At 36.4% G+C, this 27,370-nt stretch overlaps 2 protein-coding genes across 3 annotated transcripts in view; both read left to right on the forward strand.

Annotated features, from left to right (window-relative positions):
• The window catches only part of LOC139982439 (uncharacterized), a 92,828-nt gene that overhangs the window by 35,522 nt on the left and 29,936 nt on the right, over window positions 1–27,370 (forward strand). Inside the window, exons 1-7 of one of the 2 annotated variants that reach the window (XM_071995308.1) lie at window positions 4,364–4,548; window positions 4,906–5,149; window positions 5,772–7,285; window positions 14,688–14,893; window positions 23,638–23,714; window positions 24,668–24,723; window positions 25,645–25,764. In XM_071995308.1, the coding sequence (XP_071851409.1) occupies window positions 5,125–5,149; window positions 5,772–7,285; window positions 14,688–14,893; window positions 23,638–23,714; window positions 24,668–24,723; window positions 25,645–25,764 (1,998 nt within the window). In that variant the 5' untranslated portion in view covers window positions 4,364–4,548; window positions 4,906–5,124. Of the gene's footprint in view, window positions 1–4,363; window positions 4,549–4,905; window positions 5,150–5,771; window positions 7,286–14,687; window positions 14,894–23,637; window positions 23,715–24,667; window positions 24,724–25,644; window positions 25,765–27,370 lie in introns of those variants that run through there. The other variant, XM_071995309.1, reaches the window with a different exon arrangement.
• LOC139982441 (uncharacterized) lies at window positions 14,929–20,582 on the forward strand. Its single transcript, XM_071995310.1, has 3 exons — window positions 14,929–15,957; window positions 17,433–17,561; window positions 18,078–20,582. Exons 1-3 carry the CDS (start codon window positions 15,592–15,594, stop codon window positions 19,929–19,931), a joined length of 2,349 nt encoding a protein of 782 aa, XP_071851411.1. The 5' UTR covers window positions 14,929–15,591; the 3' UTR covers window positions 19,932–20,582.

Here is a 27,370-nt window from a genome sequence, read left to right on the forward strand (position 1 = left end):
GCCGGTGTTCGCCTACCTAGCATGCATAACGTGCGAGCATAAAGGCGTGGTGTCCAGGGGCCCGTCTTAAGGCTATGGTGGGGTCATGGGGTAGAACCCCTCGTGGGGTTCCTGGGGGGCGAAAGCCCCCGAAAATTGTTGTCATTTTTTGCGATGTCTGGCGATGAAAAAATTCGCAGTTGAGGATGCAAAATACTGACAACTTTTTTTATTTAAATTGTCACGAAACTGATGAAAATTTTAAAATGACAAGTTAAAGTAGCTATATTATGTTATAAAATGAAAAGAGATTTAATCTGTCTTTCAATCTTTAAAAAGTGCAACTTACAGTTCAACTTCCGATATTATGAAACAAACAAAGTTCAGCAAAGCCCCGTTTCTAGACTGCCTAACAATGAATAGCTTGCACTATGCATACATTTTTACAACTGCAGTGTTTAACCCTATACCCAACTACTGTACCACGGTACATGTGCTGAGAATTTGCCCAGGTAACTTCCCAACAACTGTGAGCTCATCCCCTGTGTAACACCTGTTTGTTAACATTTTTTTGGCACGTTGCCAGGGAGTTTAGTTACGTGAGATCCGTAACCGCCGAGGTGGTTAGGCTATTTGCTTTACACTTAACTATGGTAGGATAATATTTTTTCAGGTTTTTTTTCGCTATACGGTCAAGTGAATAAGTTGTACATTGAGTATAAACTCAATAAATTATAACTTCTACATTGTGATCGACAGTTCGTAAGTTAAGGTTTGAGTGTTTGCTCCCAAATCTGACTAGGAATTTGTATCGCACAAATCGGCACAATGTGCGATGCTGATTTGGAAACGTCTCGCAAGTTTGTCGTTTTGGATCGCATTTTGCGATGCGATACCGGAAAAATCGAACACTGGACACAAGTCAATTGATTCGATTTGTTCATGACGTTACGATAGAGAGGTATAAACCTATAATTACATTGCTAACCTTACTTAGTGAAATTACGAGCAAGATCAAATCGACCGCTCAAAATCAGTTGGAAAAGAAAATAAAGAACAGTATCAAACTAATTTGAACACAAATTTTATAAAAATGTCGTCGTTTTTTTTGTATACATTTTGTCATAATTATGGACGGATTGGTATCATTCATCTTTTAGAGTACAATATTGACTCAGACTGCCCATGCAAACGACAGGTTCCTGGATACGATATGAGATTATCTCCATGAATCTCATTCAACAGTAAAGACTATATGTCTTTCTTTAAATCATACTATTTTACGATTACTGCCGATCTAGTGTGAACTTTTCCTGGCGAATGTCAAATATTCGCTGCATTTCGTGAATTGTTAACCTTTATATTATATTTAAATCTAACTATGTTTGTTCTTATCTAAGCAGCTTCGTTTTTATGGACATTGTATTTGCAGTCTGTTTGAGATAAATTTATATCAAATATTTGACCAAGGTGTGAAGATATGAGATCTGATATATTCATATTGACTCCTATTAACTCGTTGAACTTTGAGACTTTGTTAAGCTGTTTGTGTAACTATGCGTGCAGTATAGCGTGCATACACCATTATAAGGCGAAACCGCCGAGTTGTTCAATAATAGTATAAATCCTTTCAAAGGTCATGAGAAAAATTCTATGCATTCTTTTTATCTAATGCATTATTTGAATGACTCCTGCTACCATTTGAAGCCACCAGCCCCAAGCTCACCCCTTCACTCTTAAAACCAGTCGAAGGTAGATCGACATGAAATGAAGCCAGCTTTGTGACAGAAAATGAGATGTCACATTAGTATACAGAAAGTATAGGCTGTTAGTAAAATATCTTGATCCTGGTTCAGAGGTCTCCGAATAGACATGCCTATAATTAGTATTATTACCTGCTTCAATGAACTGGAAAATGGCACACCAGACAAAAAATATATTTACGTGTCACATGTCCAGCTACTACACAGTCTGACATAATCGAATGCGAACGCCACATGATTTTCAGAAAGTACTGCCTTTCAATTGTCTTCAGTTTACAAACTCCTTCTTTATTAATTTGTTTGTTTTTATTGCCTATTATTAAGGCATTATATACATTGGAAGTTGTCTTTTAGACGAGCTCACAAATAACGGAGAGGAGAAGTGGAGCGATGGTGAAATATTACAAGGGACTTGATTTTGAGACAAATAAGGGGTTGGATGGGCGTCAAATATTAAACCGTGTCTGGCCTCCTCTCTCAGCGCCATGTAGTTGCCAAACTAAGCCAAATGTCTTCCAATCAAAGTTCGTTGTATGCTAATTGTGTTAAGGTTTTCTTTGTCATAAATGTTGTCTGACGAGAAGATTATTAGGACGTAATGCGATTATGATGGTAACACATATGCCGTTTATTTTTATTCAAATTTTATGAACTGAAGTTGTATGGCCTTGTATATTAAGGAAGTGATCGAACATAACATGTTCCTAAATTGGTATGATATAACACATGCAAGTGGCGGATCTAGTATTTTAAAAAAGAAGGATCGTTGCAATGTAGGGATGTTGGGGTCCTTCACACGAAAAAAAATGGCAGAACTGAAATGCTGCATTCTGAGACAAATCATGAATTAGAACTATAATCAGGTACAGAAACAAGAATTAACACGTTCTTTATTTATATATTTCTCGATGGGGCTGAAAGATGGTGGTGGGGACACTCAAAATAGCTGAGTCTGAACCTGCATGGTGAATTATATTAAGGACTACACATTGCACAGTGAAGGATAAAAGCAACATTTTTCAAATAAGACTTAACTTTAACTCTGATGTTACCTAAAGTCGATCAATTATTTCCAGATTTAAATTGAAATGGCTTAATAAAGAGCAAAGGAAAAGTGAAGGAAGAAGGAGCCGATAGTAAAATGTATTTAACACCTTGTGATCATTGAGGTCAATTTTTTGCGCAAGTATACCACACAAAAAATCATGATTTCCACCAACCCGGTTTGGAAACCGTTATGAAGAGTTTTTCAAAAGTTCATTGCCTGTTATCGGGTTTTACATTGTTATTAGAGAGAATATGCTTATTCACTCTGCAAGTTTCGTTTTTGATGGACTTTGTTCCTTTAATATTTTGAGGTAGTTAATATTTGGTGTCGTATCTATAAACTCAAATATTGAGCATCCAATATCAACACGTTATCATTTTAATATCTATATGGAGATTGTACCAGTGCACGGCAGGTAAGGATCCAAACCCCTCAGTACAGTGTCAAAGGTCAGCATAGCGTCATATTTAAAGGGTCTTGAAAATAAACTGCGGATTAAGATTCATGAAAATATTATGGCTAAATATTTGTGTTTTATTATTCATCGACAATCTAATTTTAATGATGTAATGATATTTTAAGGTACTTGAAACAGCCAGAAACGGAACAAATACAAATAACATTAATAATTAAGGAAATTATACAAAAAAACATTCCTATATGTCTAGGGAGTTTCGAAGAGCTTTAAATTAATCTTATTTGCAACTAGTATGAAGATAATTGTTGATAGCAAACCTTTTAATGAATACGATGAAATCATTCCACTCTCTTAAATATGAAGTAACATAAAACTAGGTGTATTAGAGGGTGTAATCAAATCATTTGCGTTCATGACGTGGTTGGCCTATACTAGACCATTTCTGTGAAAATTGAAGAAATTCACTGTGCCGTTACAGCGATGTTTATAAGTCATGGTCAATAACTGCTACACATTGTTACCTTGTTAACGCATTGAAGCATTTTACCTGCACGTCTTAAATTAAATATTGTTCGAAAGTGTTATATACGCAGTAAGACTACTAATTGAGTCTGTAGTAGTAAGTAACAATGTCGCTTTGATATCATAGGTTATCAATGCAACGATGAGTAAATGGGACAGTACCATTTTAATGATTTATGTATAACCCTCTTTCATAGATCAAATGTTCAACAAATTCGTGTACTACCCTTTAGAGGTTCCGCTCTTTTTCTGATTAATATATCTAATGTATAAAAATGTGATTTAACTTGACCACATTTAACGGATCATCTAACAGGTGATATACCACATTTCGTGTTAATTCTATGGATAAGGACGTGGTGCGCAGAACAGTACAAAGAAGTACGCTGAGACTTTACTATAAATGGTAACTTAACCTCATACCGCAAGACACCCAAAAGGAATAAAACGTATTTAATATAACAAGAAAATGTTATGTTGCTTTAAAGGTACGACGTTGATCACGAGGAATGTAGGAAAACTATTGAAAAGTGTAAAATATAAAACACTATTAAATCTGTTCGACGAATGCAAATATGAACTTTGAGTTTAGCTCTTGAAGTGATCGTGCAGTGTGCAGATATCATACGATCATACGTTAAGAGACGCCATTTTGATCTGCACAGTGCATATTGCACAGTGCGTATCACGGAGAGGACGACCCCTCGTTCGATATATACAGTAATTTAATTAGTTTAACTTTAATGATAAGCATAAGTTTGTGACCTACTTTACGGTTTTTTTTTCTATTATCATCGGCTTAACAAATCATGATCCAGGTAAGTCATTTTCTTTTAAACGTATATCAGCCTCAATCATCATGACAAAATCTCTAAAATATTTCCCAACATTGTTTTTATTTTATTTTTATCCAACGTTAGTGACTTATGTCATTTGTAATGATTTTTTTCTAGATTATCGGCACATCATATTTTCCTTAAAGGTAAGGTTTAATACCACCATTATGGGAGATTTAAAACACAAAATGCAACAATTATCAGATTGGAGTTCATTATTAACAGATCATTTTTCAGTGGTTGTTTTTCAACCCCATAGAATAATGATAAACAGATCTTTTTGCAGAGTTCGTCGAAATTATGTTTCATGTTTTCGTTTTTATTTGAAACATTTCACAGATTCATGATACAAAATTGGAAATAAAGGTTCAAAGGGAAGACTAGGAGTCAGTCAACAAAGAAGCCTAATATGACGTCACAAACATCCTACCACGGTGATGTGACGTCAGCCGCTCCACCAACAAAGACCGAAGGAGAATTTCAAGCATCGAGAAGAACTTCATTTTTGTCGGTGAGCAACGAAGATCCATCAGAAAAGAATCAGTAATTGTTGAAGATATGGCGAAACCACAGACTTTGGAAGGTACGGTGTGCTATTCTTCTTTATTTTTAACTTGTAAACGAACAACGTTAATACTTAATAATTATTTTAATGTTACAATAAACTCCGATGTCTAGTTTGCTTTGCTTGCTTCTCTAATGTGGAACTATACAATTCCATTATGTTTACTTGAAGAGCATTTGTCGAAAAGAGCGAACAATGTCTGCAACATGTACCCTCCTCACTCCTTACTTATAACAATTCCCCAACCACAACCAACCACCCCCCCCCCTTCCCCCAATAAATCAGAACACAAATGGGCTAAAACTATAAAATAGAATATAATTTCAGTTCGTGAATGAATAACGATTAAATTCTGTCTTCTTAAAAAAAAGCTAGGTATACTTCTACAATTTCTAACCACGTTTTATATACTCGCAGGTTGACGAATGCCCTTAGTATACTATTTACAATTTTGCAGTGCTTTTTGCATTTTTTTACCGATGTTCGCTTCTTTACCTTACTCATGCCTAGTCAGATTTCTTCCTAAACTAACGGTGTCTGAATTTATAAGCGTAATACAACTGTACATACAGCTGTCGATAAGAGTAGTCCTTATTACTGGGAAATTACTCACTATTCATTCCCCCTCGTTTTCTCACAGATAAGAAACAAATACTGATAAAAGCTTTGAAGAAGAGATATGAAATCCATTATAACGGAATAAAACCTATTCCTTATATACAAGAAAGACTTTATTGTGTAGATAATGTTTTTGTAGAGAGTGGTGTCAATGCGTCGATTGGAGGAGCCGCGTCATATGATAAAGATATACAATGGGAACGTTTAGAATCATACAAAAACATTTTCAACGATCCTCGTATGAGATCTAACAGACGTATCATAGAAGGAGAACCAGGGTATGGCAAATCGACTCTTACGCTGCAGCTAGCCTATGACTGGTGTAATGGTGTTCCGGACTCCCCTCTCTATGACGTAGAGATTCTAATCCTACTTAAACTGAGACAGATGGGTAATGTGACGTCCATATATAAAGCAATCAAATTGTATCTAATACCTGACGAAAGAAGAATCAAGATAAGAGACATTAGGGAAATAATAGATAGTTGTAGGTCAGTTGCATTTCAGTTAGATGGTTATGATGAATACCCAGAGAAGGACAAAGAAAATGACGTGGGACGTATCATGAAGTTACAGATGTTTCCTGAGTCTGATGTTACCTTGACAACTAGGTACTTACCAAAGGAATATGTTAAATCCAATACAAATCGATTTAAACTAACTGGTTTTGATGATGCCGCACGAGATGAGTACATCAGAAAGGCTGTCTGTGGAAATGATGAGCAGGCTGTTGCTAAAGTCAAGAAAGGTCTCAAGGAAAACGTCATTCTTGATGACCTCTGCCAGGTTCCTCTCCTCTTTTCTATGTTTTCTCACATGACACACGAAAGGGAAGATTTTCAGAAATTCAAATCTGTTACTGATTTCTTTCGCTACATGATGGGATGTTTCCACCATCACACAAGAAACAAAGCAGAAGAATACAACGTTGAAAGATACGCAACAATGTTCGAAGCTAATCACGAGGAACTTAGTAAAGTAGCTTTCGAAGGACTCAGCAAAGAGAATCAACAAATTGTCTGGGAGAAAGTGTCGCTCAGCAAACGACTAGGTGAAGACTTCTATAATCATCATATCCGCGTTGGTATATTAGTAGAGGAGGAGGTCTTTGTTCTTACAGATGCAGATACTCCCGGTAAGAACATCAAGACCAAGACTGAGGTCAGTTTTTACCATAAAATATTCTGTGAATGGTTCGCCTCATTTCATGTGACGGGCATCGCTGCAGGTGTGAAAGATCCAGCTGAACTAGAACCAAGTCTCGGTAAGATGGATCCATTTGACCTCCAGTACGTCTTTCGGTTTGCTTGTGGACTAAACTCTGGAGCTGGAAGTAATATCATCGAATACTTGAAGAGCAAGAAAGGTGGTGATAAGTTTGCCATTCTTTGTATCCTGGAACAATGTGGAAAGTTTGATGGCATCATGGAGACTGTTAAAGAGCTGTGTTCTAAGCGACTACCAATCAGCAGAGATGACACCAAGTTACTCCAGAGGTCGACCATTCAACTCCTGCAGATTGCATCAAGTCATGACGTAAGTATTAAGCATATATGATACGTAGTTGCGACATCTCTGTTTGTTCATGTTTACATTCACAGTATACGGACTATGTATTGCGACCAACCAATGCCTGCCGAGGGATCCGAGTCATTGTTTGAATCTAACACCACTGTCTATATCCCACACAACCAAATAGTTATGATTATTTCCGTACTCGACATTTTCAGTCACCAACGACTTTTCGTTCACCAGAGCATGTCAAAGAAGATCCAAATAAAAGAATATCAAAAAATACGATAAGGCAAATTTGCTATCAGGAAAATGTTAACAACAGGACTGGTTGAAACATGCATGGTAAACAATGTTTTGGTCAAAATACCACAGGGCTTTTCATATTTCGTTTGGATAATTTTCTGGGATACAAAATATCCTGGAAATCAATGGACACAAATACTCAAGAGATATGTCAAACTTCATTGGTCTTCACAATAGACATCAACACATATACACTATACCACGTTTGTTTCATAACATATGCATATTTAAGCCATAGTGTACATTCCATCATGACATTTTACCTGAACTTCTCATTTACCACATTACGAAGTTCAATCTACTCGAACACAATTTCAAGAAACTAATAGAAAGCTGTAATAACGTCCAATTAACACCTGAATACTATTTCTCGTGATTAACATACATATTCATACTTTATTAGGTAAAACACGCACATGAACAGAGACAATACAGCAAATACTACTACAACAATTACAATAACCAGAAGAGGATCTCAGTGGGATATCCAAGATTTTCAAACTCACATCACAAAACTACAAAAGTATTTATTAGCACAATTCTTTCTCGGGAAGGATGCTCCCATACCACTCTATACGGGTAGTCGTCATCAACGATCCACGGTGATACCCCTTCTTCATAAAATACCCATATCAGACCATGACAACAATAACATCAAAGAATAAAGTATTCCTCCATGCATATATCGGTATACTTGGAGTACATGTAGCTGCATGACTGATCCCATCATTATAACACATATATTTATTGAATATGTTGCTACACATGATGTTCATTGATCCTCTCAAAATCTAACTAATTAGACTGCGCTCCTTCCCCCCCCCCCCCGCTAGCTTAGAAACAAAGGCAGGTCGGTGTATTAACGATGGATGGTAACATCGTCATAGTCTGTGATGACTTCAGCATAAATAGCTCTATACAAGCTAATGCGATAACTTTTGACAAATAAGCATGACCGAAGGCGCAGAATCTTTAATGAAATAATAATAAATAAAAACTTTTCCATCTTGTGATTTAATTGCAACTGTTTTGGGAAACCAATCAGGTTTATAAGGTAATTTAACCCCCCGTGTGCGTCATTAAAATGTAAAGATGCTTACTTTTTTACTCCCCAGAATTCTATACAACAGAAAGTCTCATGTTTCGCCATCACTTGAAAACTCCAGAAGTCTCATAGCACAATTAGAACAACTGGTCAATTGTGTTATTCATTGATTTTATCTTGATACCTCCTAGTCTGTAAAACTTTCGAATCTTTATATCAGTATATATGGTATATTTTTTTCTTCCAAATGTTTGCAAAAATTCAACAATCAGCAGTCAGAATCTCGTGATCAAATGTTGAATCAATATTTCGGCATGAAACGTTCAAGATATTGAGATATCGAAATTTCAGGATAAAGCAACAATAATTCGACAATATATACCGCCCACTCCATCAAGATGAACTATACGCACGGTTCATAATATCATTGTGACGTAGGTTCCACCACGTACATACCATTGTAGCATTCGTATACACTATTCCTGTATACAATACGCGCACACACTGTCAATATACCAATGGCAGCAAATATACATATATATATATATATATATATATATATATATATATATATAGTTATATATATATATATATATATATATATATATATATATATATTATTTTAGGCAATGGCACATTATACTTATTTTCATTTTAAGAGTTGAATCATTTACTTCTAACTAACGAGGTCCCCTCCTTCGAAACCACCGGGAATGTCCTAACAACATTATAAATCAAGTAAATGGAGGTCCCAATCTTCAGTCATTTTAAGACTTTTTTAGACTTTTTCTCGTGCAAATTTTATCTACGCTACTAGAATGGGGTGAGATATACAGGGTTTATCGGATTATGTCATGACTAAGTAGGTTTATCTATCCTTTAATGGTAATTGTGGCAAAAGTAAAATATAGCTAGAAAGTAACCCTCAAGTACGTCATCTTGACAACTTCAACCAATGGAAGGAGCATGCATGATTGAGTTTAGTTGAGTCCACATTATTACACATAGCCTCAGCCACTGTGGTGTGACATCTTTATTTGCAATACAGTTGTCTGAAAATAATATCCTTCTGGCTGTAGACTGATTTAAGGGACACTTCCGGTGTTATATTGAAGTAGATTAATAAAGATTAAAAAATAAAAAGATCAAAAGTACTGTTCATTTGGACTCAAGATCACAGATTAGATCTAATCAAGAGAGATTGTGAGAAAGTAAAAACGGTTTACGCTATCTTAACAGATGTAACCAGCCCTCCCCTAACACACCCAGTCCTCTACTGTGTTGCTCTGAGTCTGTGTAACCTGTAAGTTGTTTACCATCATCAGAGGGTTGGGATATTTAGTCGGTGACGTCAGTTAGTATTCAATGTAATGCGGAAACACTTTGAGATTGAGAGACAAACACTGACGTATTGTTCCTACTTCAACAATGTCGGGTACGATGCAGGAGTTTACATTAATCATATAAATGGCTGTTATCTGTGTTTGATCAGCGTATCCCACCCTATCCCCATTGAATATTGATATATAGTTGTATATAAGGACAATCTTACTATTCATTGCAGGACCTATCCTCTACTACAAAAGGCACAAAAAAATAACAGAATATTCTATAAGTTTTCTGAATAGCGCCACCATTTTCACGTTCAAACTTTGAACCAACAAAATACTGCACTATATCGCGCGCCAGATCAGAGCCTATCCACACACGTTAACGGCTTTGGCTTCTCACTAGAACTAGGCTATAGTTAACAATATTTTCCCCTCCAATCCCGCCAGTCAGGTGCTGTAAAACTATAAATAATTAGGTCTACAAAGACGGCTATTTACCGCATTTAAGTATCCGATTGATTCTTTAATCAAGGTAAGTAAGCATATAGTGTAGTCTAAATTAGCCTAGGCGTAGTTATCCTAGGAAAGTTGGAAATAAGTCAAACGTACTTTAGCCGTTACTACCTAATTCTTAGGCTATGATGAAAGCCTAACGTATGTTAGTCATAGCCAAGGGCAGGTTAACTTGCCAAATGTCATATCATTGATGCTAAGGCCTTAGCCATCTTACACAGTTACAGACTACGGTATCGGGAATTGCATAGGTTAGGCCTAACGTTAGCTACAGTATGCAGAGGGGGGAAGTCTAAGACGCACCTTCAAATATTACTATTACTTAGCATGGACACTTCGAAGTTCAGACCCCTAAGCCTTAAAACACCCCAAAACTATATCTTCTGGTATAAATCACCTGAAAATATACTTGATATGGTGGGAGAAGTGTGTTATATTACGATACACGGCGGCCAAAATTTCGTTCCAGCAAACTGTTTTCACATTGTATTCCAAGAAAATTCTCGTGATTGTGGAACTGGTATTTCTTTGCTAGAGTATTGCAAAGTTCGGACACCCGGCCCCACAGTGTGGCGCTGGTGATAAAATTGGTGGTGCAGTTGCTCTTTCAGTAATTATAACAGACTTCATAGATCTCTGTCATTTTATTGACAAATATGTAAGTACTTACTTGCACACGGGTCATTTTGGAGAGAAAATAACTGTAGCTTCATACTTTTTGGTGAAATTTGGCTCTTCCTGTGGGTTGTCATGGTGAAATTGTGTATTTCTTAGGGGTGTCCGAACTTCGCAGTGTTCGGAACTTCGCAATACTGACTATACTAGCAACGATACAGCAGGCATCCTAAACTTTTTTGTAGCTGAGCAGAGTTACATATTTGATGAGTTTTAACCCATGTGGTATACACTGATCAAATTGTTTTGTTTTTGAATTTGCACACCCTCCCTCAACTCAGATGTTGCACATTTTTTGGCATTTGGAAATCTTACTCATTACAAAATAACCAAAATTACCTCAGTATGAACTATGATAGTGATACCACTACTCTCTGGGACCTGAGCTTAGACTTAGAAGCCCAAAGCAAACAGCATCCAAAGTCAATGGATGTACAGTATACATAGGCCAACAATACAGTTAACTTATCGACGATTCAATTCAGGGGTATGAAAGAACATGACACAGCAGACATTTTGTGGTCAAATTCTATGCAATTTTACCTTGTGTATGCACAGAAGAAATAAACATTTTGAGATGTTTACATTTATGAAGAACTACACATGAAAAACGCATACAGTTTAGTTATTTGGATTTTTCGCTGCCGTATCGGCGTCCCACACGTTTCTTTCCAGAAAGAAATTTCATGTCTTGTTATGGTTTCACCATGGCAACGATAGTCTGGTCTGAAGAAGTTACTGTAATAAATTAGTGGGTTCAGTCCCAAACGGAGACATAAGGTAATTTGATATGTTGTTAATGGTAATTTGAAGGTCACAAATGTTTGATAATCTCTTTACTGTGGCTCTATGTATTTTCTCGTAGGCCTGTTGAAATGTGCACTCGCTCTCTGTAGTAGTATTGCATCCTTATCATATGTACAGTAGGCTACAGTGTATAAGACGTTGTACCCTCCGCTTTAACTGCAGTGTGTTATTATTAAGGCCTAAGCTTATTGTTTTGGGGGTCAATGCATATTGTTTACTGTGTGTGCTTATGCACTGTGGATTCATGTCCCATAGCATACGTATTATCAACGTATAAACTTAGCATCAGTTGCAACTTCACTGTATGGCAGTTCAGGTGTGAGTGAATCTTATTCGATACACCTCAATCTTGATTTTTTAATTGTACTCAAACTACTCACTAACTACATTGGCCTTTGGAGTGCCGATATGAGTGTATTGTGTTACATTTATTAAGGATTTCAGGTTAAAGCAGTAGAGTCACTAGAGTGATTTCACTTACAGCAATTTAATTTCCTTATAAAGGTCAAGATTGTTACTTCTCATTTTCAGGTTTTTGATGGTTTTATGGTTAGAGCAAAACAGCAAAAACACCTTGACCAGTACAACAAGAATTATTATTTTCTTGGCTGCACCCGCTACACTGATCTTTTGCACTATTCACCCATCTTATATAACCTAGGCTAGGCCTAGTAGCTATCATGGTATCTGTAGACTGTAGGTGATCTCTTGACTTGTGTCAATGTGTGTGTTTATCTATTAACCTACTGATGATCTTTTATAACCAAGGCTAGGCCTACAGGCTATCATGGTATCTGTAGGCTGTAGGTGATCTCTTGTGTCACTGTGTGTATTTTTCATCACCAGCGTGTAACTCACATTCTGAAAAAGGGAAAAAATTCAAGAGAAATTAACCTATGTGAGATGCCAGGGAATATTTAATATTAACATTTTGTGTTGCAGTTTTAAAGGCTCTCTGATCTGTGATATAACATGATTCCTGTGTACAAACACTGTGATACATTTTTAGTATTGTAATTGTATAGCAATATGAAGATTTTAAATATCACTTTTCAATGTGATACCAGAAGTTACTCCCCTAAAGCCATGTCCATTACCTCATGTATCTAGACCTTGCTAGCCTAGGCTACATTAAAAGGGTTTCTATGTCCATTTTGTCCAAACTAGTTATTATGTATTTATGAGCAAAGCTGACATGAGTTTGCTGCCTAGCCTAACACTAGTAATATAATGAATCAATTTGTTCATTGCAGTCAACTTAGGTTAGCTAAGCCTTCTCTTTCATTCATTCTGCATCTTCACTCAGAGCATCCCATGCAGAGCCCAGCCAGACACATTTCTTTCACAATATGCCACAATAGGCTATAGTTGATGTCATGTAGCCAGGCAGGGGATGGCAGTAATATTAGGAAGAAAAAACCTTACCTACAGTACCTTTGCAGAAGGTCTGTAGGCCTTAGTAGGCCTACATTGTCAAGCAGTTGTTAACACAGACATGTAGAGCACTTTTGGGTGGGGGCCATAGGAGTTGGTAGGCCTACATTTGGTGTTTTAAACACCGAGGAATGAGAATGCTTGTAACATTTAAAGTATATTGCAAAATTTATGAAATTAATTTTACATTAACGTTTTTGAATTGGTGAATTTGCACAAAATAACAAGGCACAATTTTAATCTTTTATTATATTTTGTAGAGTGTACACATTTTACACACAGTTCTGCATCTTGATTTTGTGTGTGGTTTGCTCTTTATTTCTAAATGTCCGGCTTCTTCTTTCATGGTTTTGTTTCCTTTTCACTATTATCATTATGATCAAGTAAGCTCGGCTTACTAATTAACACTTAAATTTCAGATAACCATATTTTACCTGGAAAATCCTGAGACATGGTATTTATGTTGAATCCCTCGCCCCATCATGATCCTCTACTTATGTTGATATACATTTAAAAGAAAGCATTTTGAAGGTCTCTCAGTGTTTTGGTTGTTTTAGGTTTTCAAATACCCAATGTTACAGCACCTCAACCAGAAACAGGTATTTTTTCAAGATAAAAATCCAATGGCAAAACATTGAAGGTAGCTTCAAGTCTTATTGTTCAATTTGGGGGACACTATTAACCTGAAGATGGCACATACTGTATGAGGACTGTCCTTGATTTTGACATCTGGTCACCTTAACTGACATGTCTTAGTCAACTCCTGTGTCCAAACGGACATAGACACGGGAAATTCTTACTCTATAGTGAGTAGGAGGTATATATAATTTTGATTTAAACTTCTAAAAGTTGATTCATTAGAGAGGTGCCCAGGGCTGACATTGATGTCATCAACTTCCTACACTTTATTTCTCCATAAATACAATGAAAGTAGGACTATATTGTACTCTTTATCCCATGGCATTATTCTTGCCCCCATTTTTATTCCCCCGATATTTCCCCTGTCTCAAATTAATCCCAGATCCCCAGGTACCTCTCATTATGCCTGATGATTACTGAAACTAAACATCTAACATGTTTCTCAGATTAAATTAAATTGATAAGTATGCTTAATTAATCATACCTGTCATATTCAGTTTATTTACTAAGTTGTTCATTTGTATTTTTTGATAGCTTTTTTAATATTGTTTATGTTACCTTAATTGGTGTTTTGCATTGTCTTACTGTAAGTACGACAACATAATAATTGATGACAAGATTAGACTGAACCAACACTAAATCCATATGTTTTGTTTTTATAATTACCTCTTTACAGATACCAATATGTGACCTTTTTCTCAGAGGCTCTTTCAATAAGGTCCAACATGGTGACATCCTACTTGAATCTGGTCTTTGCTTGCCACCCCTCTCATCACTGGAGAAGATATCGATAAATGAGGGATACGGGAACCTCATTAGTGAGGATAACATCATAGGACTATTGAACTATGGAATACAGTCTGAGAAATTCAGAGAAATTTGGTGAGTAAATCAAAGAAAAGCAAACTGAGTGTCAGGTACTAATAATTATTTCTGTTATTATTTGCTGTGATGTCTTCAGACTGAGTTAGTTCTTGGGAAGTGATGCTGAATATAAGATAATAAAATCAGCTGATTGGTAGTCTAGGACACTTTTAATGATGAGAGACAAGTGGTGAGCATCACAATCTGAATACTTATTCATTTGGGGATTGTTTGTGTACCGGGATGGAAACAAAGTAAATCAATTAGTTATGCCATATTTAAATAGAATGTATGCAAATTACCTTTATTACTAAACAACTCTATATCAAACCTGAACACGTTTAACAGCTAAACTACTCTATCAGGACTTTAAACGTTGAACTATTGACCAAGCAATAACAAATCAGTGATGGCTCTATTTAAAGGAGAAATAAACTATGAGTTTTTAAGTGTATATGCGATAGGGAATAATTTTCTCATTGCATTTCTGAAATAACTAAGCAAAATAAAGTTTCCCTGAATTTTACGCGAATTTCCCAATTATTTTATTTTACCCATTTGAACAACGGCCATCTTGTTACTTTGAGTATTGAGGGCGCTTCAAAAGTGACGTACACCAGCCACATCGTAACTTCAAAACAAAACAGCGTTTATACGAGTTATAGTATATTCACACTATGTTCAAGCAGCTTGCTTAGCTTATTTCGCCAGTCAAAATGCCTGAATGCCAAGCCTTTGGTTGTGTTAATCGAAGAGGGGAAGAGGGAGCAGAAAAAGGAAAAAGATATTACGTTATTCCAGATGGAATAAAATATCCAGAAAAGAGGGAACTTTCAGTGAGGTGGCTGAACAATATTGGGACCGGACACACGGTCGATAAGTTCAAATTTGGATCGCATAAAGTTGTGTGCGAGGACCATTTTCGGCCAGAATGCTTCGAAGAGGATCTTCGTGCTCGATTGATGGGAGAACCCCCCAGAAAAAAACTAAAACCAGATGCTGTGCCAGAGGTTTTTGTTCACAGAAAACCGAGAGGAGACTCTGCTCGTTCGAATAGAGCCTTGAAAAGGTCTCTGAAAAAAGTAAGTTGGCCCAGCCTATTTAACGAAGTAACCTAGGCTAGACTACGCTATGTGCAGTAATATCGTTATCCTGGCCTAGTCTAACTTAGGCCATCGCTACTTGTGTGCTTTCCTCTGCGGCAAAGCAATACCCATTGCCTCTCAGACTAGAGAGCCTAATGATAAAATCGCCCACATCGGTCCAAGCTACCAACGCGATAATAGGCTTTTGCTCCTCTTTTCATAACTTCCAGTTTTAGTGTTTTGGTTGAAAGATTTGCATAAATTCTAAGGGGATTAACATTAAAACTTGCATGCTTACAAATTTTCTCAGAATGTACATGATGACGTAGCCCAGCCTAATTGTAGCGAAGAAACATGGTGAAAGCATTTGAAGTGCATACACAAGCAAATGCTTAGCCTAACCAGTTGTGGGCTAGGTTACTCTAAGCTTCTATACTACAGAACAGTTGCAAGCATGTACATACATATGTTATTTTACTCTATGATTTTAAAACAGTGACTCAGTGAAGTGGAATAGGTCCCAGTAGAATTAAAAGCACATTTATAGAGTGCATCATACAGGATAAAAAAAATATTTAAGAAGTTGAAATTTAGGTACAACCAGCATATGAATAACCCTATGAATAAAGTACTCTACCCTCTGAAATATTTTAGGCAAAGTTTGAACTACCTTTGCCCCCCAGCTGCATTTTTGGTATACACTGTTTTAATTGTTTCTTGACAGGTATATATATATATATATATGATTTCTGTTGCTTCATTATTTAATAAACACAGTACCACATCCCTGTACTGAAGTTCCTATAGCTACTATTTGCAATAGGAGTCTGTTGTGGGAAAATTTCCCCTCAGATAAACACTTAATTAGATTTCTTAAGATGTTCCTCACAAGTTTCAACCTGCCTCCTACTTATCACACACTTGATGTAACAAGGTCTGTTGACCTTTTTATATCATTCAGGAGATAAACTTGACTGATTTTACCAAGGTGTTATGCAATCACTAAGCTTGAGAGAAAAGACTCTTTATCTTCACACCTTTGGTATCCAAGCCAAGGTTCTAATTCTTATGTGGTTTTTAACACCAAAACAATTAGTTAGTGTTTGGATCACTAGTACTAAAGTATACCTCTTCCCTTCCCATCACTACAGTGGCATAGTCAGGGGAATGTTTGGGGGTGGGGGGGGGTGGGGCATTGCCACTCACCTGTCTCAAAATTATCCTGTAGCACATTCTTGTCTCCCAAATTTCTTACTGATGTATTGAAAATAACATGTATTTAATATTTTACCTCCTTCAAGATGTTTATTGCAATCCCTTACCCCATGCCCCCAAAAAATAAAACAAGTACAGATATGAACATTCTATACATACAAAAGAATAAAAGGGGTACATAATTGTTGTTTATTCTGTACACTGTACACTGTAACTGTGCACTGTAATTTATGTCTTGCTTTTGTTTGTCATGTTAGGATGTTGCTAGCTTGCTTGACCCGCCTAAAGAGGGGATTGATAGCACAACACCAGGCACGTCAGGAACACCACCACCTGCAAAAAGAAAAACTACAGAGCAGTCAGTTTGGAGCCGCCAAATGATGCCAGTGAGTAAGCCAAAGCTCATGTAATTTTAAAGTTTACCTACAGCCATGGGCGCAGATCCTGGGGGCAAGCAGGGACTTGTCCCCCCTCCCCCCCCCAAAAAAAACTTTTTGGGCTAGAGGGGACATAACACAATATGTCACCCCATTTTTTGCTAGAAAGTTCCAAAACATCTCACCATTTTGTATCTAAGCATCCTTTAATATAAATACAAAAATCCTCAAAGGGGAGGGGGTGACCTGTTATACCCCTTCCCCAGTTGTTGCTAGAAAGTTACAAAACATCTTAACATTTTGCATCTATAGGGACCTTTCATTTTACAAAAATCACATTTTAACTGGACTAGGGTAGACTTGGACTCAGCATTGGGGGGTTTGGACTCGGCTTGTCCTGGACTCTGACCAGGTGGACCGTACCTGGACTCAAACTAACTGGACTCAACTACAGCCATGTCAATTCCATTAAATATGTGTAGCAAACAGATAATTGATGCCTGCTTTAAACATTTTATTTTTCAGAAACTCATTACCAATCCCTCTTGCAATGTTGCAACACAGACTGACAAAAGTCTTCAACACACAGTGGATGTGGAGAGTCAGGCGACATGCCCTGATGTTATGGTCAACCTTACTGCCCTTGACCACGACCATGTGTATGCAGTGCCCCGACCCCAAGGACAGCCATCAGTGCCACTACCCATAGATGTGCCTTCACTCTCACTACAAGCCGAGAATATAGAGGCAGGCGCTTGCAATGAGCCGTCAACATCAACATCCCACTTTGATGAGACTGATAACTTGGTCAAGGACCCCACCTACTTTCCAGGTGATGATGATGATGATGATGATGAAATTGACGAGATGGCCTGTAAGTTTCCTGAGGAGACTCCTTTCCCAGAGAGAGTGGTGGCAGATGACAAGTATTTAGTGTTTGGTTCTTGTCTGGACAAACTTTTCTACAAAATTAAATGTGATGATTGTTATTGCAATGTAGAAACTATAAGAAAAGTAGTGGTGGGTACTGGATTATTGGTAACTCTTCAGTGTATTTCTGGGCATGAGGTGATGAAATGGGCATCACAACCCCTGGAAGGAAAGATGCCTGTAGGTAATTTATTGACAGCTGCTTCCATTATGTATTCTGGCCTAACGTATCAACGCATCTTGTCATTTGCTAACCTTTTAAACCTGAAGTTATTTTCACCAACATTATTTTTTGATATTCAGAGGCAGTACCTCGTTCCAGAGATAAATTCATCTTGGGTCAAAGACCAGTCTTCGTTAGTAAGTAGCCTTAAAGGAAAACCGTTAAGTATGGTCGGAGATGGTCGCTGTGACTCTCCTGGTTACTCCGCAAAATATTGCAGCTACACATTAATGGACATAGAGTCCGAAAAAGTTGTAGACTTTGAATTGGTGCAAGTATCTGAGACCGGTTCCTCTGTCAAAATGGAGGCTGTTGGATTTACCAGATGTTTTTCTAGGGTCCTGAATGACCATAAACTCAGTGTTGAAAAGTTTGCTTCTGACAGGCATGTCTCAATCAGGAAATTAATGAAAGATAATCATCAAGGTGTCAAACACAATTTTGATGTTTTTCATTTAGCCAAAAATATTAGTTCAAAACTACGAAAAATTGCCAAGAAAAAGGGGAATGAGGACATAGAGTGTTGGATTAAATCTATTAATAACTATGTCTGGTGTTGCAGTAGAAATTGTGGAAAAGATCCCTCAATGTTACTCGAAATGTGGATGTCTCTTTCTCACCACATAACAGGTAAACATTCTTGGCATGATGATGAACGTTTTCAGTCATTCAAAGAATGTTGCCACCAACCTATTGATCCAGAGATCAGTCGTCGCAAGAGATGGTTAGTGGATGGCTCGCCTGCACATAATGCTCTCAACAAAATTATTTTGAGCAAACGTCTATTGAATGACCTCAAATATTTGGCAGAATTTATGCATACCGGGGCATTAGAGGTCTACCATAATGTAGTTTTGAAGTATGCCCCTAAGAGGCTTGAATTTGATTACCCTTATATGTCTGCTAGACTCAAATTAGCTGCCATGGACCACAATCATAATGTGGGAAGGTCCCATGCTGTTGTTCAGCAGCCTCGAACAGGTTCTAGTGTAAAAGGGGAACTTCAGTTTAAGAAGTGTTATTCTAAAATTCAGAAGCAGTGGGTGATCAAACCAATTTATGAAAAGAAAAGTTTTGAGTATCTGTCTACAATGATGGCAGGTGTTATCAAACGGAAACAAGATCGAAGGATTGGGGCCATTGAGCAAGCCCCTGCCCCCAATATTGCTCCTGTGCCTGCACCAGAGAAAGAAGAAATGGTTGCAAAGCATTCATCCAGATTTTAATTTTGTACATGGCAAAGCACTTGTGTGGGTGTTCTTGAAACAAGTACAGCAATATGTAGGATATCCTTGCCATTTTAATCTATTCTTCTACTGTAGTGTACATATTTAAATGACTTCAACCTATTGCATTACTTAAATTGTATTATATTCACCTTAACAGTAACTAAGTGCAAAGATGAAAATTCACATGATGTGAAGGATCTCTCATTTTTTACATAACCTGCATGGAGAGGATTTTATTTTGTACTAAATTCCCTCTTTCTTTCTTTCTTTCTGATATTAGTAGAGCAGCTTCAATGTACTGTAGTAAACGCCCGTCCAGTCAAGTCTTTATTTAACTACGTACAGTAGTGTCTTTCATTCTAAGGATAGACCATTGACAAAAGTGTAATAAAGATTTATATATATAGAGATAGAATTTACTGTTGTTCAAGTACTTTTTCTGTTCATGATTAGTATCATACTTTTGGGAAAAAATATTAAAGGTTGAATACAGCTTCCAGATATCTTGAACAGTCCGAGGAGCAGGCACGTAGCCACCGGAAGGTGGGGTGGGGGGGGGGCAAGTGCACACCCAATTTTTTCCAAAGGTTTGGTTGAATTTGAACTTATGTCAGTAAGTCCACCATTTTGTATATTAGCCCCTTAGATTCAAGCAAAAATCACCCATCCCCTTAGACCCCTCACCCAAAAAGCCGATGACTTATCAGTTATGTGCCCCCAAAGCATCCAACTCTGGCTACTGCCCTGCCAGGGAGGTCTTTCTCTGACAGCCAACATGGATGGTGAATTTTGTACATTTATAAAGCTGGTCTGTAGAGTTCTTTTCAGCCAAGTTCTCAATGTCATCATCACCGACGGCATAGCATTTCATTTCATAAGGCACCTATGGTAAACTGACAATGAAAATTCAAAAATGGGAGATGACTAAAAATTGTAAGGTATACTTGCAAACCAATATATCTTTATTGATGCATAAACTATTTAACAAACTCCACACAGATACATATAAAAGTAACAAAGTAGTTGAGAGGAAGCCTTCCAAGCAACGGTCAATAGCGGTTAAAGTTCATTTCTTACTCTAATTGCAATGCCTCAGTAACCTCCCTAAATCCAATGTATTGTTCATGGGAATCTTCAGGGAAATGGCTTCTTATTTCGCCAACGCAGCATGAAGGGAGCACAATCCTCACACCTTTACCCAGAGGAACAGAATAATTTGACCACAGAGCCAGCTGTCTATATGCCATTAGACGTCTTTGTCTGCAAAGGAAAAGAACAAGAAATGAAAATTTTAATTTTCATGCTGTTTCTGTAGTACTTGATCAAGGTATTTCAAGGCTTTGAAAGGGAAGGGTGGGGGGGGGGGGGGACATGAGGAAAGTTCAAGGATTAGAGTAATGGATTGGCAAAGTTTATGTGTACGTAAAGTGGTATATATGTGAAATGTTGCTATCTTTGGCAAAGCATTGAACTCTTGGGAGTACCGATGGCTTATAGAAAAAATGTTCTCAAATGCAACTTAGGCTTCCATATCAACAAAAAAGTACCAAGTATGTAGGCTACCACTTTACTGCAATGGACAAATTGACACATACACACACATATACTTTTCAATGCCAAAAGTGTAGAATGTTACATGGGTGTGCTCTTAAACATGCTGTACAGTAACAGAAATATTGTAGTGTTCAGTGTGCACCAACTGAGTTCAAACAGCTTAAGAAGGCTTCAAATTCAATCAGACTCGCAGTAAATGTTTCATCACCGGACACTGTGACTATTACATCTCAAAATCTGATCATCTGCAAAACCACACTGTACAACTCTTACAATATAGACTAACATACATTATCTTTCTGTCTGTCGGTTTATCATCAACAAAATCTGGACTGAAGTGTGATAAAGGTGGGGTAGAATAGCCTGCTCCCGTGGACTCAGTGTTATTTGCCACTTTAAGGCTTCCCACATTGAGTCAGCAAAATAATCCACTGATAAGTTGGGGAACCAAAATCACTCAAACGTGTACTTGTTTCATTATGATGAAGATTTCCACACTTCATACTTTTTGACATTGTATATAACAAGTTTAGGGCCTTGCTATGCTAGTTTGTGTACATTACCTGTTCGTCATGTTCTCAGCAGCCGTAGGATCCTTCTTCTTGTACCTCAAGAAATTTACAAAGCATAGTTCTAAATTTACTGGCTGCAAACATATCTGAGAGAATTCAGGGCTATTGGTTAGACATTCTCCTGCGTTCAACACAGCTTTTTCTGCGAACAATCCATGGCAGCATACCCTTTCCTTTTCGCTTTCCAATGGCGAACAGAGTGCACACAGACACCATTCTTCGCAGTGGCTCGCGGAACTGGTACTCGTATCTGCAACGGAATTCGAGCCAACATCACAAACAGTCGCGGACTGAATCTTTGCTTAACTCCTCTTCTCGATGTCTCAGTTCTTCCTCTGAATATTCTGGTTCGAAAAGATATGCTTCTAATCCAAAGGCTTCCATTTTCTTTTTTCAAGATAATTGATCGACAGTAAATGATTTAACTTTTGGAGTGCGATGATGGATGTAAGTGACGCTATCGCTAGGACTGAGTATGCGGTGAAAGCAATCTAAACACGGTGAAATCAAATCATTGAAATGATCCCAATATTAATATTTTTACCAATACTCGTTACAAGTAATAAATTTTAAACACTTTTTAAGTTTTTTGTACAGATCAATAAAGACAAACTTTATTTTTTGATCTATATTTTATTCATTACTATTGTTGAAAGTACAAATTTAATTAATTCAGGGATTGGCAACTATTTTTTTCTTAAAATACGCCATGTGTGTACAGATCAGTGCATGTGGCTGGCTTTCGTCACGGAACTGGCTCCATTCAAACAAAATGGCGCGACACATGAACGACATTCAAATCGTTTTTTCATCTCAAAGAAGGAATTTTTATGTCTTTTTATTGCTTTTACTGGAAAGACCATCTGTCAAAACGTAAGAATGGATGAAAAAAAAACTAGGGTTTATTTCTCCTTTAAAGGTATGTTGTATTGGCCTAAATATGCTAGATTTTCAAATATGGTCACCTTTGGTCAAAATTCTTAAACGGTTTGATTACAACCTTTGAGGAAATCTTCCTAACTGGGACATTCAGTCATTTTGTGTGTTCCTTAGAAATGTCTGAGAACAATTTGGAGAGTAAAGAACTCCAGGAAAGTACTTTTTGATAACTTCTAGCAATTATAGCAAACTATAATTTGGGGCCTATACTGACTTCCTTTAACGCTTTCTACTCACGCTCAGAGGAATTGATAGTTAAGCCTTTTTTTGATAATTTGTTAATGAATTTTCTTGTGAAGAGGAGATAAAATATACTAAATCACAATGTGTCTTCTTTCATGTGCAATGAACACCTACTCACCTGCACCTCCCCCCCCCCCCCCCCCACCCAGCAATGTTACTTAACCAAAAGAACCACTGGAGAGTGATAGGTTACCTCTCTGCTGTATCTAATTTAATTTACTTGATTGACAAGTACCTTGATATAACATGATTAGCTGTTGTGTAAATCACTAATGTTAATCATTCTCTACAACTAATGTTAAGATGTATGGATGTAATAAATTAGTTAAATAGATATTAAAGTATACTAATTAAAGTCATTTTATTGCTTTGTATTTTTACCTTTACTGTTACAGGTTCTTCAACTGTGAACTGCCTGAATTCATCAGACCTGGGATAATACAGCAAACAGCAAAATCAAGGCAGATTAAAGGTATTTTATTTACAGGTCAAGTAAGGTCATTACAGATGAAAGATAAATGTTAAATAATATTTAGACTAGGATTCAACATTTTACCTGACTATCTTTTAATCAGTGTAACAATACTCTGTATAAAGTAACAAATCTAATTCAAACATTGTCCTTGAGTTGACTTTCAATACCTCAAGTTCATTTGGATTAGGGACATTTTGTGTGTAGCTGGGGTAATGATGAAGCCCTGTTACCCTAGTACCTCTTGTCAGTGCTATATTGGGTTGTATTTGGTATTGTAGTGTGACAAGGTGCTGGGCTAGGTTTTACTTAACTTGAACCAGGCTGAAGATTGGATTTTCTTGGCTAAGACTGCTTGAATTCAGACTTCCCCTAGCAGATTACTTAGCAGAAGAGGTAGCATTTTACCCCCCCCCCCCCCCATTTCCCTCCACAACCTTCCTCCCTCAATCATAGCACTGACTATAAATTTAATGAAATGCTCAATGTTGTCCTAACTCACTCAACATATGATGCTATGATCTGAGAGATATTCACTGATAAATAAATATTTCCCATGAGAAACAAAGTCGACCAATTCAATGAATTTTACAAAGAAAAACGAAACTACTCAGTGAAGGCTTTAGCATGGATGTTGAGGGAGCTGTTCATAAACATTCAAACATTCACTTCTTGCCATCTCACCCTACCCTCACATAATAACTCAATCCTTCACCTTTATTGTTGAAATATTAAATAAAACATGAAGCAATTGTGTCTCAGTAATTCCTATTGCTTTGTGCTCTTGCTTCCTGACAAGGAATTGAAAGTAAAATTATACTTCCCTGGCAAGACTGGCAACATCCCAAAGTGACTGGCTATATTAATGGTAAAACCAGGTTGCCTAGTTCATTCAATATATAATACAAATATATTTTAAGTAAATTGTATTTTTTTGGTTCCTTTCCTCACAGTCCTATGGCCGAGCCATGTCAGTCAACTTGATCTACAATCTGGTGAATGGAGGAAGGTTGGTTTTAACAAGCAGCATAATCTGAAAATTGAAGGAATATTATAATAAAATCCTTTGTTAGATTCAACCTCTAACTATATAGAAACAAAATAACAGTAGAAGATGAATATTAATGAGTGATATTACTTTGTGAATCACTTTCTGTCCTACCCAATAACTTAAACCCACCCAACACTCTTCAGTCACTCTTCAGTAGCTGTGAAATAATTAGGGTGATATTAATTAACAGTAGAAGATGAATATTAATGAGTGATATTGCTGTGTGAATCACTTCCTCTCCTCCCCAAGAACTTAAACTCACCCAACACTCTTCAGTCACTCTTCAGTAGCTGTGAAATAATTAAAGGGATATTAATTAACAGTAGAAGATGAATATTAATGAGTGATATTGCTTTGTGAATCACTTCCTCTCCTCTCCAAGAACTTAAACCCACCCAACACTCTTCAGTCACTCTTCAGTAGCTGTGAAATAATTAGGGTGATATTAATTAACAGTAGAAGATGAATATTAATGAGTGATATTGCTTTGTGAATCACTTCCTCTCCTTCCCAATAACTTAAACCCTTCCAACACTCTTCAGTCACTCTTCAGTAGCTGTGAAATAATTAGGGCGGCATTTGTTAACACATTTGATCATAAAATGAAAGATAAGAAAATTGTCTAAGTCATTTCTCTTTCTCGTGGGTTTTCCAATAAAGTCAAAATTTGGTTATTCCTACTTCTTATTGTCATCAGAAGTCTTTATATACCCTGAAATTGATGTAAGAAATAATTCAATGAAACTGACAAGAGTTTCACCAAATATACCAGGACTGTCACAGATGAATGATTTATTGTTATGTAGAGTAGTATTACAACATGTGCTCTGATTATATCATGATATCATAATAATAAATAAATATTCCTTTATTTCACAGGCTGATGACATCCAGACAATTAAATCGCTGTGTTCAGATACTGTGGCCATCGATAACAGGACCAGTGAGTCAGTACAGAGGTCAGTCATAGAGGTCCTGGTGAAAGCATCCAATCATGACGTAAGTACAACTTAAAAGGATATCGTGGAATTAACCAAATCTAAGTTTAACAGAATTGTTAATGTTTTAACATCTTCAACTATATTGTGAACAATGTGAGACCTTGCACCTGAATTTGACAAACAAATTAAAAATGAATTATTAGTACTAGTAATAACATAGATAATGTCGTGAAGGGACTGGAGTAGTGACCTATAAAACCATTGTTATTATTTTATCAATTAAATCTTCAATTGTAGGTCAACAAAAGGTGATTCTGAAATTGAAACAAGGTAACACTTATAAATAAATAATAATAACAAAAATAATACCTAACTGAGGGACTTGAGATGTGAATGTTCCATCTCTCATGAATTATAAAGCCAATTAAGATGACATTAATTAACAATTGATTAATTCATTAGCAGGTTTAATTACTTACAATGTTAATGCTGTCTATCAGATGATCTGAAAGAACCTTTGAGTAAAATGAACAAGTAACCATACACTGATATATGTAAATAATTAATAAGATAATAGTTATAAACAATTAATGAAGACAATAAATTAATACTAAACATAAAAAAAAACAGAATCTGTTGAAGATTTACAAAAACAAATAGAAAATAGAAACAAATTCAGACTGATTTAATAAGTGGTGTGATGCTTAATTGTTGAATTTTTAGGGAAATTTAATTAGAATCTCAGTTTATTAACTGGCATATATTTCTCTAAGTTGATAATAAACTCTTTTCTGTTTAGTAATTCTGTGAAGTAGTTTAGTTATGATGGAAGGTCTATATATACTTACATTCCATCATTCATGTAAACTATATTACAGAATAAATATAGCCAGATATGATTAGACTTAAATCAAATGAAGTCCATCAATTAAACCAAATAAAAATTGAATATGCTATAGACTTTACATAAAATGGTAATTTATAGCCAAAAAACAAAACATTTTCCCTGAAACATTAGCAATAAGCTTCACAAAGACAAAAGAGTATGATTATATTCACTAGAATTAATGAACATTAAATAATTGTTAATCTACTATCTTACCCTACAATGGTCCTATTGATAATACAAGAGAATAACATGAAATTAACAAATTAAAATAAACAGAATAAAGAGCAAGAGTAGAAATTAAAAGAGAAACCACAAACAGAGAAAAGAATAACAACTTCTTAGGCCTGGATGATCTCTGAGCCTTCTGTGTTCTTAATTTATTAAACTAACTTTCAATAACAGTTGAACTAAGAGAAAAAAATACAACAGAAACATCCTGGTTGTTATTATGTTTGGATTCTAACTTAATACTTAACTTTTGTCTGGGATTAAGGCAGAATTAAATTAATAGCAATATTACATACAGAAAGAGAGGAGGGTGGGGAGGGGTGGTAAATATGACCGGGTGTAAGCAGGGTGTAAAATTTACATGGATTTGAATCAGGAACAATGTTCTATTGTTTTAGGTTTGGTTATTTTAGATTGATTCTAATCAATCATGATTTATGTTGGTGGATACAGGGAGAGGTTAGAAACCTAGTAACAATAACTGTTTGACACAGTTGAACAGTATTACTGAAAAATGAATAATACTGTAGCTACAGTCAGTCACAGA

The sequence above is a fragment of the Apostichopus japonicus genome, chromosome 16, assembly GCF_037975245.1.
Source record: "Apostichopus japonicus isolate 1M-3 chromosome 16, ASM3797524v1, whole genome shotgun sequence".
Lineage (NCBI taxonomy): Eukaryota > Metazoa > Echinodermata > Holothuroidea > Aspidochirotida > Stichopodidae > Apostichopus > Apostichopus japonicus.

What these genes read in the sequence shown, in the direction of transcription:
- LOC139982441 (XM_071995310.1), top strand. Translation starts at nt 15,592, where the DNA reads ATGCCTGAATGCCAAGCCTTTGGTTGTGTTAATCGAAGAGGGGAAGAG. An exon ending in TGAAAAGGTCTCTGAAAAAA is followed by an intron (nt 15,958 to 17,432) that starts GTAAGTTGGCCC and finishes TTGTCATGTTAG; the next exon opens with GATGTTGCTAGCTTGCTTGA. An exon ending in GGAGCCGCCAAATGATGCCA is followed by an intron (nt 17,562 to 18,077) that starts GTGAGTAAGCCA and finishes TTTATTTTTCAG; the next exon opens with AAACTCATTACCAATCCCTC.